A 13,753-nucleotide genomic window follows, 5' to 3' on the forward strand; every position below is an offset into this window, starting at 1 on the left:
GGAAATATCGAATATGGTAATAAATTTAAATTACCCCAAAGGCTATCAGTCCAGGTATGGTAAGGCCATAAATCGGGAAATATCGAATATGGTAATAAATTTAAATTACCACCAGGTATGGTAAGGCTATCCACGTATAGTAATAAATCATAATTAATCCACGTATAGTAATAAATCAATCCAGGTATGGTAAGGTCATAACTCAGGAAAATTTGAATATGGTAATTATATGGTAATAAATGTAAATTACCCCAAAGGCTATCAATCCAGGTATGGTAAGGCCATAACTCGGGAAATATCGAATATGGTAATAAATTTAAATTACCACCAGATATGGTAAGGCTATCGATCCAGGTATGGCACGCCCTCACCTGATCACCTATCACAATCTCCAGCCCCACGCACGCACCAAAGAACCCACCCGGCACCAAACGCAGCTCCTCTTGATCCCCTCGAGTAAACGCCGCCACCGTCGTGCGATCTTCCTGACACAGACGCCGTCGCCGCCTCCTTCCCACCTACGGCGTCCCCCACGTCCATGGTGACGGCGCTCGCGTCCTACACTGACCCTCCGCCTCATATAGGTTGGTCGTTGATGGAGTGGGATGTGCCGCTGCGGTTTGGGGAGGCGCAATCACGATCTGGTTGGGATCTCAGTGTGGACTCGTTCTCTACGATGAAGGATGGCGCTGCCTCCCTGGCAAATGGGATCGGAGGAAGGGGCTCTACGTCGTGAATGTCGGCGAGGCAGCGGCCGAAGGCGAGCCCGACGGTGAGCACGGGTGTTCGTCCCATGAAATAGGCGGCCACGGAGGGCGGATCTGAGGCCACCCCAATCGCCGGTGGCCCTTCCTCCCATCGCTCATCGCCTCCATTCTCTCTCTCCTCTAAATCTTTGTCGCCCCTGCCTGATTCTGGCCGACGCCATCCGGCTCTCGCATCGACCACCACCAGCACGGCTGCGGACGAGGCGCAACCGCAAACGCCGCCGCCGCCATCCTCATCCACCTCCTCCACCATCCTTCCCAGCCGTCGTCGGGGGCACCCGCCATCTGCGCTCTAGCCCACCCGCTCCCTCCTATCCCCTCCCCCTGCCTGCCAGCCCCGTGATCCATCGCACAGATGGCAGGTACTACATCGACCTCCTCCCCAGCGGATCCGGCCTCCTCCGATGGAGATCCATCCTGGGCACCGCCTTATTCTCATGCGTGCACGTCTATATCAACGTCTCATTCCACCTCACCTGAGCCTTTACCTTCCCACCTCTGCTTCAGATCCACATCACTTTGCAAGGTATGTGCTTGATTGTTCCGAATTGGATCGATGGATTATGCAAGGTACTTTGGGTGTCGTCATTGACGGCAATTGTCACGCCATGCTACCATCGGAGGGGTCCCTCATCGATGATTAGGGTCTTCCGAACTGCTCGAGCTCCATTGAGAAGGATGTTTTTAATTCTGGTTTTGCCTACATGCTTTCTTTGCCTATATCTACTTAGCTAATGTCTTCTTATAGATAGTAGCTGCTGAAGTGGTGATCAAAGTTGTTCACTATAAGGAAACAACCATGATAACAAAAGTGTATATTCCCTGACCTTTGACCTGAAGTACTTTCCCATTAGAAACTTGCAACAGCCAGGCATTGAAATTAGCAACAGCTTCGTACGTACTGAACTAATTTGCAGCAACACGTACTGAACTAAGTTAGGTTATGCTCATCGTTCCAACATGCTTAGTGATAACCACCTAGCAAGCTGATCAAACATGAAAAAATTGAAGTGCTACTGCTAATCGTACTATTCTGAATGTGAAAATCTATTTAATTGGCTCTTCTCTAATTGTACACTTGCATAAATCTCAGATCTTGCAAATTACAGTATAACCATAAAAGTCATGCTTTGACTCCTATAGGGCCTTTTGCACTTTAATATGACTAATAATTTGCCTTAATATCACAGATTGTATTACTACCTTTCTAAGTCAATGACATTCAAGAAGGTCATTAAATAAAACCAAGAAATCCTTCTGGTATTGAAGTGTAGGAAAGTTGAGACTATAAAACCAAAAGGTTATATTTACGTTTATTAGAGAAGGTTCTTTACTTTTTATAGGAAAACACAAAATGTTGCGATGTAGAGTCTAGGTGGTGGGCCTCCTTGATCCACTTGGTGGATGAGGGCGACTCCGGTCCTGGCACCCATAGTGCCAGTGATCCAAAAATCATAGGGCCTGGATATAGCTCTAGCAGACGTATGCGGCTTGCGCATCGAGCTTGGTCATCTCGAGCATGGAGATAGGCCAGTTGTAGACCAAGAGCTGGTACAGAGATAGGCGAGTTGTAGACAAGAGCTGGTGGGCAGCAAGAAACGCATGCACACCAAAGAACAAATCTGAGTCACATGCCTACTTCTATTGGTTTCTACAAAGAGCGGCTAGCTTAGGTCTTAGACCAGTCGGTCACTGTCGAGGTCGCCAAGGTGATCTTACAGCACCGCCGTGGGGATTTCTCATGATTTTATGTAGGCAAGCCGCAAGCGGTGGTGGTGATTGGCTGGGTGGTGTCGCTACCTTGGGAAGAGACGAAGTGATGGTAAAAGTAAGCAGGATCTGATGATTCTTTCATGGGGATAGCCAAAGTCAAGATGTCGACTACAGACTCGTCGCAGACTTGAAGTGAACCTGGATGCGGCGAGCCTGATTTGTGGATCGATGGCGGGTCTTGACTTTGTTAGGCCGGGGTTGGATGGTTGCGGAGGGTGGTGTGCTTGGTTGGGTTCCCATGGAAGAATGTGGCCTCCTCGTGGATCTGGTCATGCCTATCCTAGAGAACATTGTGTCCCTAGCTCCCTCGAGAAGCAAGGACAGTGCAAGCGGCAGCAGGGGGTAGGGTAGATGTGGGGAGGGATGTCGGCGGCTGCTCGAGGTCATCATGATGAAACCCTTAACGTCCCATCTTTATCAATGGAAGTGGAAGAGCACGAAGTCGAGATTGGATAGGAGTTTGAGTTCTTTTTGGCACCGATCGGTTCCCCACTTTAGAGATGTATTTTTTTGCGTGCAAGCAAACAGTGGGTTGATTCTAAAAGGGATAGGCACTTTTCAACAGAAGTGCATGACGGACCAAAACTATGACCTCATTTTATTCGTTTGATAGATATCGTATTATTCGTTGTTGTTCGTTCGGTGAAATTTCCTAATATTTGATTGTTGTGTTTTTAATTAGAGCACTCCATAATCATCCAATATGAGAGGATGATAAATGAAAGATACTGATTATAAATTTTGAAGAGCCCGTGGCAACGCACGGGCGTTATACTAGTTGCGTTAATGTCCCGGCGTCGATTGCCGCTACCACAACCCTTGCCCAGGTTCCGTCTCATAAAGCCTCAAGGACCGTGCGTGTCGACTTGATTCTCTCGGGCACTCTCGCGTAACCTTGTGCGGCAAGTTCCTCTAGCCGGAATCCATTCGATGATCTATCCTCCCATAAGAGGATTCGCAGTTTTGGGGTCATGTTTTCTTTTTCTTTTAGGAAAGAAAAGGAAAGAAAGCAGTTCTAGGGTCATGATTTCTGTCCGGGGACGCTGACTCGCACACGATCCTTGTGTATGGCGACATTTGATTCGCTTCTTCAGGTTACGGTGCCACTTGCAGGGGAGCTTCACCACGGCGGGGCCGGGGCGGGGGATGCGAGACAAGCAGATACGTACCGCACCTGCACTGTGGTGGTGTAAAACCGTGACCAACCAAACCGGCGGCAAATGGCAACATCGTCCAGCAAACGCTCTCCACTTCTCGTGAAAAGAACGTCTGACTGGAGTGAAGGATTCTTTGGGTTTATTTCTCCTGGACACAACATCCAAGTATATAAGTTTTCTAGTGCACATACTGCAGTACTGCACCTTTGGGCCGTCGTGTGCTCATGACCATCCAGGGTTCAAAAGAACTCAGAGCACATCCCATGAGGAGTGAAACGCACCACAGGCCCTGGAACTACGCGAGTGGCACGGTGAGCAGCCACTGTGGCGCCGGAGAGGAAGCAGTGCAGCATACAGAGCCAAAGACTGCCCGTTGGATCCAACTTCTACGGCATTGAGGAAGGTTCCACTAAGGACTAGGTTTTTTTTTTAAAAAAAACAGAGGCAAAAGATTTGCCTCGGAAGTATATTAATTAAGGTGACAATAGAGTTTTACAGTTATCCCGAATAACTTGGGAGCATTAAGGACTAGTAGTTCATGAAGCAAAAGGAAACTGCATCACTGTTCTCCACCACAGCAATCTGAAGCCACAGAAGAGCCTGAAACCAAAGCACCCAGCTTCGTGCCGGTGAGAACACATCCGAATCTCACACCAGAACACGGAGTAGTAGCAAACATGTTTCACCAGAACGTCTCGTACCCCACGGTAGTTCACCTGACTCAAAAGTATTCTGGCTAAATGTAAGTTGCACTTTTCAAAAGAAAGAAACAAAAAAGAGCAAATTGCATACCACTTTGCATTTACATGAAAGAGCAGCCCATGTCAAGAAAGCTCTGATAACTTTAAAATGTGTCCACCAGATTTACATACTAGGCTGGTGGCAGGGCCTCCGCACACAGGTAAATAAGAGTGCCAAGTGCTAACACAGCACATGCTAGGCTCCCGCTGATCTACACACTGGAAATCACTGGGCAAGGATAAGCCAAAAAGGAACTCCCAGGTTCGCAAACGATTCTAAACCGAAGAGGCAAAACTTACGAGCGACACCGCTTTAAAATCTACAAGGCGAAGTATTCTGGACAGAGTCAGAAAGCGGCCGAGCATGTTCTCCTGAGTTGGTACTTGGGTTCTGGTAGAGGCACCGAGCAAAGCATCATGTTCAACTCCTGAAGATAGGGCAGAAAAAGGTCAGCATGTCAATGTAATGCATGGAAGATTCGTCAATAGCATCAGAGTGGATAAACAACATTTGGCTGAAAGCAGGACTAGACAGGAAATAAGCACAAGAAATTTGTTGACAGATTGTTAATTAACCCCTGGTGCCACGGCCCTTGTATCAGTGATAAAGGGCTACCATGTATTCCGTACTATTTTTCGCAACAAAAGAGATGAATAATGTACTGAAATTATGCAGTAGCAGAAAATGAAATGTGAGTTCTCCCTTCTAATCTTAAAGGCACCTAAAATAGATCATTCCACTCAATTACCACTTACAGTCATAGTATAACTAATGCATCTCTACAACTAAAACCTGAAGCCACAAAATGATGCAGTAATCAAATCTACACTTCCATAGAAGCAGACAGAGTCGATACATGATACATATCTGGATATCCCTCACTCGCAAGATTGGGCTTCTTTGATTCAAAGGATTTGAGAAGGAATTTTGGAGAATTCTAATCCTTAGGAATTTTTCCTATGTGGGTTGTTTGATTCGTAGGATTGCAAACCATATGAATTTTTCCATAGGATCATTTGCACTAGGTTTCATGGGAAAATATGCATCCACTTCAACCTCTTTGGAAGAATCCTCGGTTTTTCCTGTGCACAATCAAACATCCTCACAATCCTGTAGAATTAAAGATGACATGCCACTCTACTCCTACGTTTTTCCTATCTCAAAACTTTGGAAATCCTGCGGATCACAGAGGCCCTAAACGATGGCGGTGATATAATCTTTCAGATAAACTGATGATGCAGAGACTGGAGAGAACCTCGCTTTCCCTTGCAACACCACTATTTCTAACATTACATACCATGTTAGCACTGTGATAATATTTTTCAGTCACGCTCTTGAAGTGTCCCTAAAGGCTCTATGCTCCCTAGGAATAGAGCTCTGGGAGAGCTCCTGCGTTTTATTCTCGGAGTTGACCTCATATGTCAGTGAAAGGTCGTGGTATGGGCCCCTCCTGTCCCTGCAACCGCTGTTCCTGGGTTAGTCAAACTCCTCCCAGCGCTGCGTGTCGCTTCGCTCCCCTCCATTTTCCGCACGCCCAGGTTTCTCTCTTCGACTCCCCTATCTTTCCGGGAATATGGTAACTAATCCCGCAGAATAACTGAGCACCAGGTACAAAATATCCTGCTGATCGTAACCTGACATATCCATGGTAACAAATCCTACCTCTCTCTCTAAAAAAACAACAAATACTCCAGTGTAGACATTCATAATCAGGAGTATCTCACATAATGCATAACCCTGCTGATTATATATGCATTCGCATAATCAGATGTATAGCTTTTTTCAGGGCAATCAGGAGTATAAACTCTTGTAATATGTATTTCCCTTTTATTACTCTTATACATTATCAGGTCTATGTCATCCGGAAAATCTACATCTTCCTGGTTCCTACCTCTCTATTGCAACCTATAACTGAAGTACACTCTACCTTTAGAGCTAGACTGCAGAATTATTGTGCTGAAATTTCTAATGCAGGGAGCAAATCAGAAGTGTTCATTAGAATATCCAACAAGAACTTTATACAGTTCTCTCATGAAATCAAATGAGCCCCTATTGTCTTCTAGTTTTTCTTTTTCTACCATGTAATTCATATTAGTATAGTGCAGCCTTATTTGGTTAGCATGTAAATTGAGGTACATACAAGGTGAACTCCAATATTCAATAGAAAAGTGGTTGCCTAGTAGTTCATTGTGCATTAACCTATTAATTACATAAACCAACAGGTCGAATTGTCCATTGTACACCAGATTGTTCCTATCCCACCCAGTAATGGCTGGGCCCCAGTAGTGGAAGCAGATACATAGGATTATAGAACTGTGATACTCTCATACCCATACACCGGAAGGGGATAGCTTAAGTGCTTAACAGTGCGAACTATGAAATTGACACCAGCTGCCGATACGAGCAATCACATTTATTCCCTGCTACTTATCAGGTAGTCCGACTTCCACTGAAAAGTGTGGCATTTCAGTAAACTTGTATTGAAAAGAAAATACCTTTTGCTTCTTTAGCCTCTCATTCTCCTCTTCTAAACGGGATACCTTGTTTTCGAGTTCATTGGTGTAGGCCTGTTGCAAATACAAGGTAAGTAATACTGAACCTAAGACAATTATGGAAAACTAAAGTAAGCATGTTGCAACATTTTTCAGATCACAGATCACATGAAAAGCCAAATTCAAACAAGTACCACTGATAACCCTTCATGAATGTTGATCTATAGTTAGAGCAAATAATTAGAGGGAAAAAAGAGAGGTCAAATATACCTGTTTCCTAGCCCTTGAACGTGCAGCCGACTCCCTATTCTTGATCATCCTCTTCTGCCTTCTCTCCACAAACTTATTGGGGACATCTCCTGATACACCACGCTTTCTCCCAGGTGTCTGAGAATCAGAGATTGGACTGATCATTGGTGATGTACTCTGGCCATCAGAGTAAGCAGACCCCAGAGTGGCACCAGGGCCAACAACATTCAGCGGCTGAGGGACAAACTGAATGGACATATAAGCAGCTGGCACAATTTGCTGGCCATGCTGATGAGTGTCGATGGCTGCAGCTGCAATCTGCTGCTGGTAATGGCCTAACCACTGTGCTCCCGATGTCAAATCTGCGGCTCCGGCTGCTGTAGCCTCTCTCCCCACCAGACCCAAATTGCCAGCATCGCTAGTGTCCTTGAGAAATCCCTGGGAAACAACCCCTGCTTGGACCAAGAAATCCTCGAGTGTCATCTCCCCGAGTGTGGGCTGCCTCTCCCGCTTGCGCCGGCCACTCCCCTGGACACTCCTCTTGGGCGCATCCTGGATGCCCTTCCACACCTCATCCACCGTCTTCTTGCTGAGCTCGGTCGGCATCGTGATGCTGCCCTGGCGCAGGAGGCTTGAACTCGGCACATACTGGCTGGTGGTCGCGCCATCGGGCTCCATGTCGTCAGGAAACACGGTCCTGAGCAGCTCGTCGAGGTTCATGCTCTGCAGGGGCTCTCCCAGATGGTTCTGCACCTCGTCGAGGGTGAGGCTGTACAGAGACCCCTGCCTCGCCAGGCTCTGCACCTGCCCGCGCTGCGACGTCCCAGCGTCGCCGCCGCCGCCGGTGCCGCGCCCGGGCTGTGACGCCATTTTCCGACTCCCCATGGATGGGCACACAGCCCTACCTCCGCCCGATTTCTGCCGCGGCGAGACCTCCGGGTTCAGGGGCCGGATCTACGGCGTGCCGGATGCGCGCCGGCGCGCCAAGGAGCTGCGGGGGTCAGTGCGGTGTAACGAATCACCGGGTGAAAACAAGCTCGTACCGTACCTCAGAGCGCAAATGGCTAGAGATTGAGGGCGGGGTGGACTGGGGACAGCGGGGCCGCGATGCGGCGGTGGGGAAGGACGGGAACGGCGACGCGCGTGAGAGGCGGAAGGGTTGGGGGGCGCGGGATTGAGGCGGCGGGCGGTGGCGCTAGGCTACGGCGTGCGGCGCGGCGGCGGGAGAGATTTCAAGGCGGGCTGGGTCGGGTGGGTAGGTCGCTGTGGGGAGGAGAGACGAAGGTATGAGAGTGTGGCGTGGCAGGAATACATAAACAGAAGTGGGATAATTTAGTTATGGCCTCTTTGTTCAACACCACACGGGTTAAGAGTTGGAGTAAATCCTGAGGTCAGTGATGGTGACCAAGTTTACATGTAATCATTGTCAGCGGTCTCGCTAGTCTTGTTCAGTTAATGAGATTGACCGGTAAAAAAAAAGGTTGCCACTAGTTTTAAGGGTGTGTATATTTATTTATTTATTTTGAGAGAGAAATTTTCAAAATAACCATCAATCATGACAGTACATAGAACACAAGAGGTAATAAAAATTACAATCAGGTCTATAAACAACCTAGCGAAGACTACAAGCACTGAAGCGAGCCGAAGTTGTGCCGCCGTCATCGCCCCTCTCTCGGCAAAGCCGGGCAAACCTTATTGTAATAGACAGTCAGAAAGTCTTCATGGTAAGGCCTCAAAGGACCAGCGAACCAGAGCAGCAATCATTGTCAATGAAAAGAGTTGTAGGTCAGAAAGATCAAACCTGGAACCACACAAACGAAGACGAATAAAAACTAGATCCAAATAGATCCACCGAAGACCAACATCGATCGAATCCCACGAGATCCGACGAAGACACACCTCCACACATCCTCCGACGACGCTATTCGCACCATCAGGACGGGGATAGGACATAGGAGACATTATTCCTACTGAGGAACATCGCCACCACCACACAGCCTCAACCAAGACGTTGAACCTAACAAAAACTAGAACGGAGTTCCCCCCAGCGGCGGGGGGCCGAGAACCTCCACACATCCACGGCCCAATGGCCATTGGAGGTGGGACGGACCTGCGGCACCACCGGCAGGAGAAGAAAGGAGACTTTTTTAGAAGCGCCACATGAAACAAATATTAAGATGAAGGAGAAAGAAATCAAAAGAAAAAGCTTGCCTCTCTTCTGCACACGGTGGTGAGAGCTCAACTCAACGGGGTTGCCAACAGGAATGTCAACCGGGTCCCGTTTAAAGTCTACTTATAATATAATAGTTCAAAAAGGTTTTTTGTTTGTTTGAGAAAAATAAACTATCAAGCTAGCAAAAACTAACTAAACGGGATTGCGGACGCCATTTATTTGTTACTTACATCCCTGGTTGCCAAGCTACTCAATGACACCCAGAGCAGGGGACGTCTTTGATATCCTTTGTGGCAGTGGTTGCCACATCCATGAAGGTCAAATACGTAAACTTGGTTCCAGAGGATGTCGTTTGACAAACGTTCCTCATAAAGAATACTGACTGGAGGCACCCGACCTGCTCAGAATTTTATTATATGCCCTTAGTCAGGCCATAAGCAATCCTCTTTCTAAAGAGATTGATTTGGGTATTGATACGTTTATTTTGCATCACTATCTTCTACTATAGTTTATCTCGCTTCAGTGATATATTGCACAATAGGATGCAATTCTAATGCCTTTTCTCCCTTAAAATGTAAGGTAAACACAAAGAGGAAAATTACCGAACAGCTGAAAATCTAGACCAAAAATACAAGAGAGGAAAAAGCAAATTTTGGAGCTCCAAATGCATCGAAGATATTACCGAATTCATTTCAAAAAAATATGAAGCCATGTGCTAGACGATAGGCCAGAGGGGACCCACCAGGGCACCACATGGCCACCCCATGCGGGTGGGCCCTGGGTCGCGCCATGTGGCCGCGTGGGCCCTTGGTGGCTCGCCTCCCGATGCCCTTTGGTCATAATTTACCACTTGCCCTAGAAAAAATCATAGAAAATACTCAGAACTTCCCTCCGTCGTCTACGAGGCGGAAGCCTGCCGATCATGATCGATATGATGTCTTGTGAGTAGATCCATTAGTTATTTAGGACATGGGAGAAGTCTTGTTGCTAGTAGTCATGTGAAGTTGATTATGGTTTAATGTTTTGATGATAAGTTGCGTCGTTCTTTCTTTAGTGGTGTTATGTGAACATTGACTACATGACACTTCATCATCTTTGGGCCTAGGGGAAGACATTGTGAAATTAGTTTATAGATGATGGGTTGTGGGAGTGATAGAAATATAAACCCAGTTTATGAATTGTTCCATGAGGGGTTGTTTCGTATCCTATTGTTTAATGTTATGGTTAGATTTATTTTTGAGTACTTCTATATTATATTTGTGGATGCTTGCATGAAGAGTATAATCATAAGTAGTTTTTTTAAGTAAGGACAGTACCTTAGCTCTGGTCCATCCACACAACACTTATCAAATCAATGACCGGTAACTTCATGAATCATGGTGAAAGTAACTTGACGAAATTCTTGTTATGAAACGTTGCATGGAAAACAAAAACAAAAATTCTATGCACAAGCAAGACCTATCCATGAAGATGCATAACTACAAGAGGGGGAGAGCATCTACATACCCTTGTAGATCGCTAAACAGAAGCGTTTATCAACGTGGTTGATGTAGTCGTACTCCTTCACGATCTGTTCCGATCAAGCACCGAGCGTACGGCACCTCCGCGTTCAGCATACGTTTAGCTCGATGACGTCCTCGCCTTCTTGATCCAGCAAGAAGAGCGAAGTAGTAGATGAGTTTTGGCAGCACAACGCCGTGTTGACGGTGGTGGTGAACTAGAGGGAGGAGATTAGAACCACACTAGGCTTCTAATTATGAGGATTAGAGGCAGCTAGGGCTAGCTCTAATTAGTCAAGTAGGACCAACTAGAGGAGGCTCAAAAACTTGTGTTCTAGGAGCTAGCCCTGCTCCTCTATTTATATGTTGAGCCCCGGGGTCGTAACTTGGAGAGGAGCCTCCCCAAAGTCAGTTTGGAACGCAAAGACAAGTCCGTCTCGGACTCTAGGGCTAAACGCCATGGTTCCCGATGTTTACGTAGACGCCACGGACTCCGGCGTCTATCCCAGGGGTAGACGCCATGAACCCTTGCGTCTAGCCCCTGCCTTCCATACAACTCCTTTGTGTAATGACCTAAAGCCTCGTGGGCTTGACCCCTTGGCTCAACCATATCATCCTATATATTAATCTTTACCTTCGGACCATTTCAGTGCTCCTCGTCCTGTCCGTGATCTCATCCGGGACTCCGAACAACATTCGGTCACCAAAATACATAACTCATATAATACTATATCATCAATGAACATTAAGTGTGCGGACCCTATGTGTTAGAGAATGGTGTAGACATGACCGAGATGATTCTCCGGTTAATAACCAATAGTAGGACCTGGATGCCCATATTGATTCCTACATATTCTATGAAGATTTTTATCGGTCGAATCTTTATGACAACATATGTAGTTCCCTTTGTCTGTCGGCATGTTACTTGCCCGAGATTCTGTCGTCGGTATCTCCATACCTACTTCAATCTCGTTACCGGCAAGTCTCTTTACTCATTCCGTAATACATCATCTTACAACTAACTCCTTAGTCACTTTACTTGCAAGCTTATTGTGATGTTGTATTACCGAGAGAGCCAAGAGATACCTCTCTGTCATACGGAGTGACAAATCCCAATCTCGATTCATGCCAACTCAACAGACACCTTCAGAGATACCTGTAGAGCACCTTTATGATCACCCAGTTACGAAGTGACGTTTGATAGCACACAAGGTATTCCTCCGGTATCCGGGAGTTGCATGATCTCATGGTCGAAGGAATATGTATTTGACATTAAGAAAATAGTAGCAGTAAACTGAACTATCATATGCTAAGCTAACATGTGGGTCTTTCCCATCACATCATTCTCCTAATGATGTGATCCCGTTATCAAATGATAACTCATGTCTATGGTCAGGAAACCTTAACCATCTTTTGATCAACGAGCTAGTCTAGTAAAGGCTTACTAGGGACTTGGTATGCTTATGTATTCACACATGTATTTAAGTTTTTGATCAATACAATTATAGCATGAATAATAAACCTTTATCATGATTAAGGACATATAATAATAACCACTTTATTATTGCCTCTAGGGCATATTTCCAACAATTCTCGTATGTCCTCAAGACTGTTTTAGCTATATAAGAAACACCACCGGCTTATCCTTAGCATACATAAGGATAGGGACACTTGTTGCACTCTTTTACCTTTGTTACTATTTTCCTTGTCACAATTTATCTTGCTATTAAACTATCTTTACGACATTTACAGTGAAACCTTCCTGAAAACCACTTGTCAATTCCTTTAGATCATCATTGGGTTTGACACTCTTACTTATCGAAAAGGCTATGATTGACCCCTATATTTGTGGGTCATCGGGTATCACCAAGTTTTTCCATGAACTTTCTTAACACCAACTTTTGTTAGTATGCTCTTTTGAGTCCGCCAAGATTTCACAACGAGTAATCAAATGTCACCTCGAGTTCGGTGGCCAGTCAAAATCTTTCTGTCTGAGACACAGTTGGTTTCCACAACATGACCTGGAGGACTCGGGGGCTACTAACGAGGGAATGCCCACCAGGGAGGCCCTCAACGACATACTACCTAGGCCCAAGAAGATCACAGTCAATGGGAGGGCCTAGTAGTGGGTCATTTTCCAATCAATGGTCGGCCGCTAGTGAAGGAAATATGCCCTAGAGGCAATAATAAAGTTGTTATTTATATTTCCTTATATCATGGTAAATGCTTATTATTCATGATAGAATTGTATTAACCGGAAACTTAGTACATGTGTGAATACATAGACAAACTAAGTGTCACTAGTATGCCTCTACTTGACTAGCTCGTTAATCAAAGATGGTTAAGTTTCCTAGCCATGAACAAAGAGTTGTCATTTGATGAACGGGGTCACATCATTAGAGAATGATGTGATTGACTTGACCCATCCGTTAGCTTAGCACGATGATCGTTTAGTTTGTTGCTATTGCTTTCTCCATAACTTATATATGTTCCTATGACTATGAGATTATGCAACTCCCGAATACCGGAGGAACACTTAGTGTGCTATCAAACGTCACAACATAACTGGGTGACTATAAAGATGCTCTACAGGTGTCTCCGATGGTGTTTTTTGAGTTGGCATAGATCGAGATTAGGATTTTTCACTCCGTGTATCGGAGAGGTATCTCCGGGCCCTCTCGGTAATGCACATCACTATAAGCCTTGCAAGCAATGTGACTAATGAGTTAGTTACGTGATGTTGCATTACGGAATGAGTAAAGAGACTTGCCGATAACGAGATTGAACTAGGTATTGAGATACAGACAATCGAATCTCGGGCAAGTAACATACCGATGACAAAGGGAACAACGTATGTTGTTATGCGGTTTGACCGATAAAGATCTTCATAGAATATGTAGGA

The 13,753-nt window shown here is 45.8% G+C and overlaps 1 protein-coding gene across 3 annotated transcripts; it reads right to left on the reverse strand.

Moving 5' to 3' along the window:
* Positions 1-4,463: 4,463 nt before the first annotated feature.
* On the reverse strand, positions 4,464-8,468 carry LOC119269352 (ABSCISIC ACID-INSENSITIVE 5-like protein 2). 3 transcript variants are annotated; one of them, XM_037551159.1, is made up of 4 exons: positions 7,201-8,468; positions 6,934-7,005; positions 4,738-4,865; positions 4,464-4,656 (listed from the first exon to the last, which is right to left on the reverse strand). In XM_037551159.1, the coding sequence occupies exons 1-3, from the start codon at positions 8,062-8,064 to the stop codon at positions 4,785-4,787; spliced, it is 1,017 nt and encodes a 338-aa protein (XP_037407056.1). In that variant the 5' UTR covers positions 8,065-8,468; the 3' UTR covers positions 4,464-4,656; positions 4,738-4,784. The 3 variants fall into 3 exon arrangements, with proteins under 3 accessions (XP_037407056.1, XP_037407055.1, XP_037407054.1); XM_037551158.1 differs by having other exon boundaries at positions 4,464-4,666; XM_037551157.1 differs by having other exon boundaries at positions 4,464-4,865.
* Between the last annotated feature and the right edge of the window lie 5,285 nt (positions 8,469-13,753).

This window comes from Triticum dicoccoides, chromosome 3A, assembly GCF_002162155.2.
Source record: "Triticum dicoccoides isolate Atlit2015 ecotype Zavitan chromosome 3A, WEW_v2.0, whole genome shotgun sequence".
In the NCBI taxonomy this organism is placed as follows: Eukaryota; Viridiplantae; Streptophyta; class Magnoliopsida; order Poales; family Poaceae; genus Triticum; species Triticum dicoccoides.

What these genes read in the sequence shown, in the direction of transcription:
- LOC119269352 (XM_037551159.1), bottom strand. Translation starts at nt 8,064, where the DNA reads ATGGGGAGTCGGAAAATGGCGTCACAGCCCGGGCGCGGCACCGGCGGC. An exon ending in GTTCAAGGGCTAGGAAACAG is followed by an intron (nt 7,006 to 7,200) that starts GTATATTTGACC and finishes TATTTGCAACAG; the next exon opens with GCCTACACCAATGAACTCGA. An exon ending in AGAGGCTAAAGAAGCAAAAG is followed by an intron (nt 4,866 to 6,933) that starts GTATTTTCTTTT and finishes CCCTATCTTCAG; the next exon opens with GAGTTGAACATGATGCTTTG.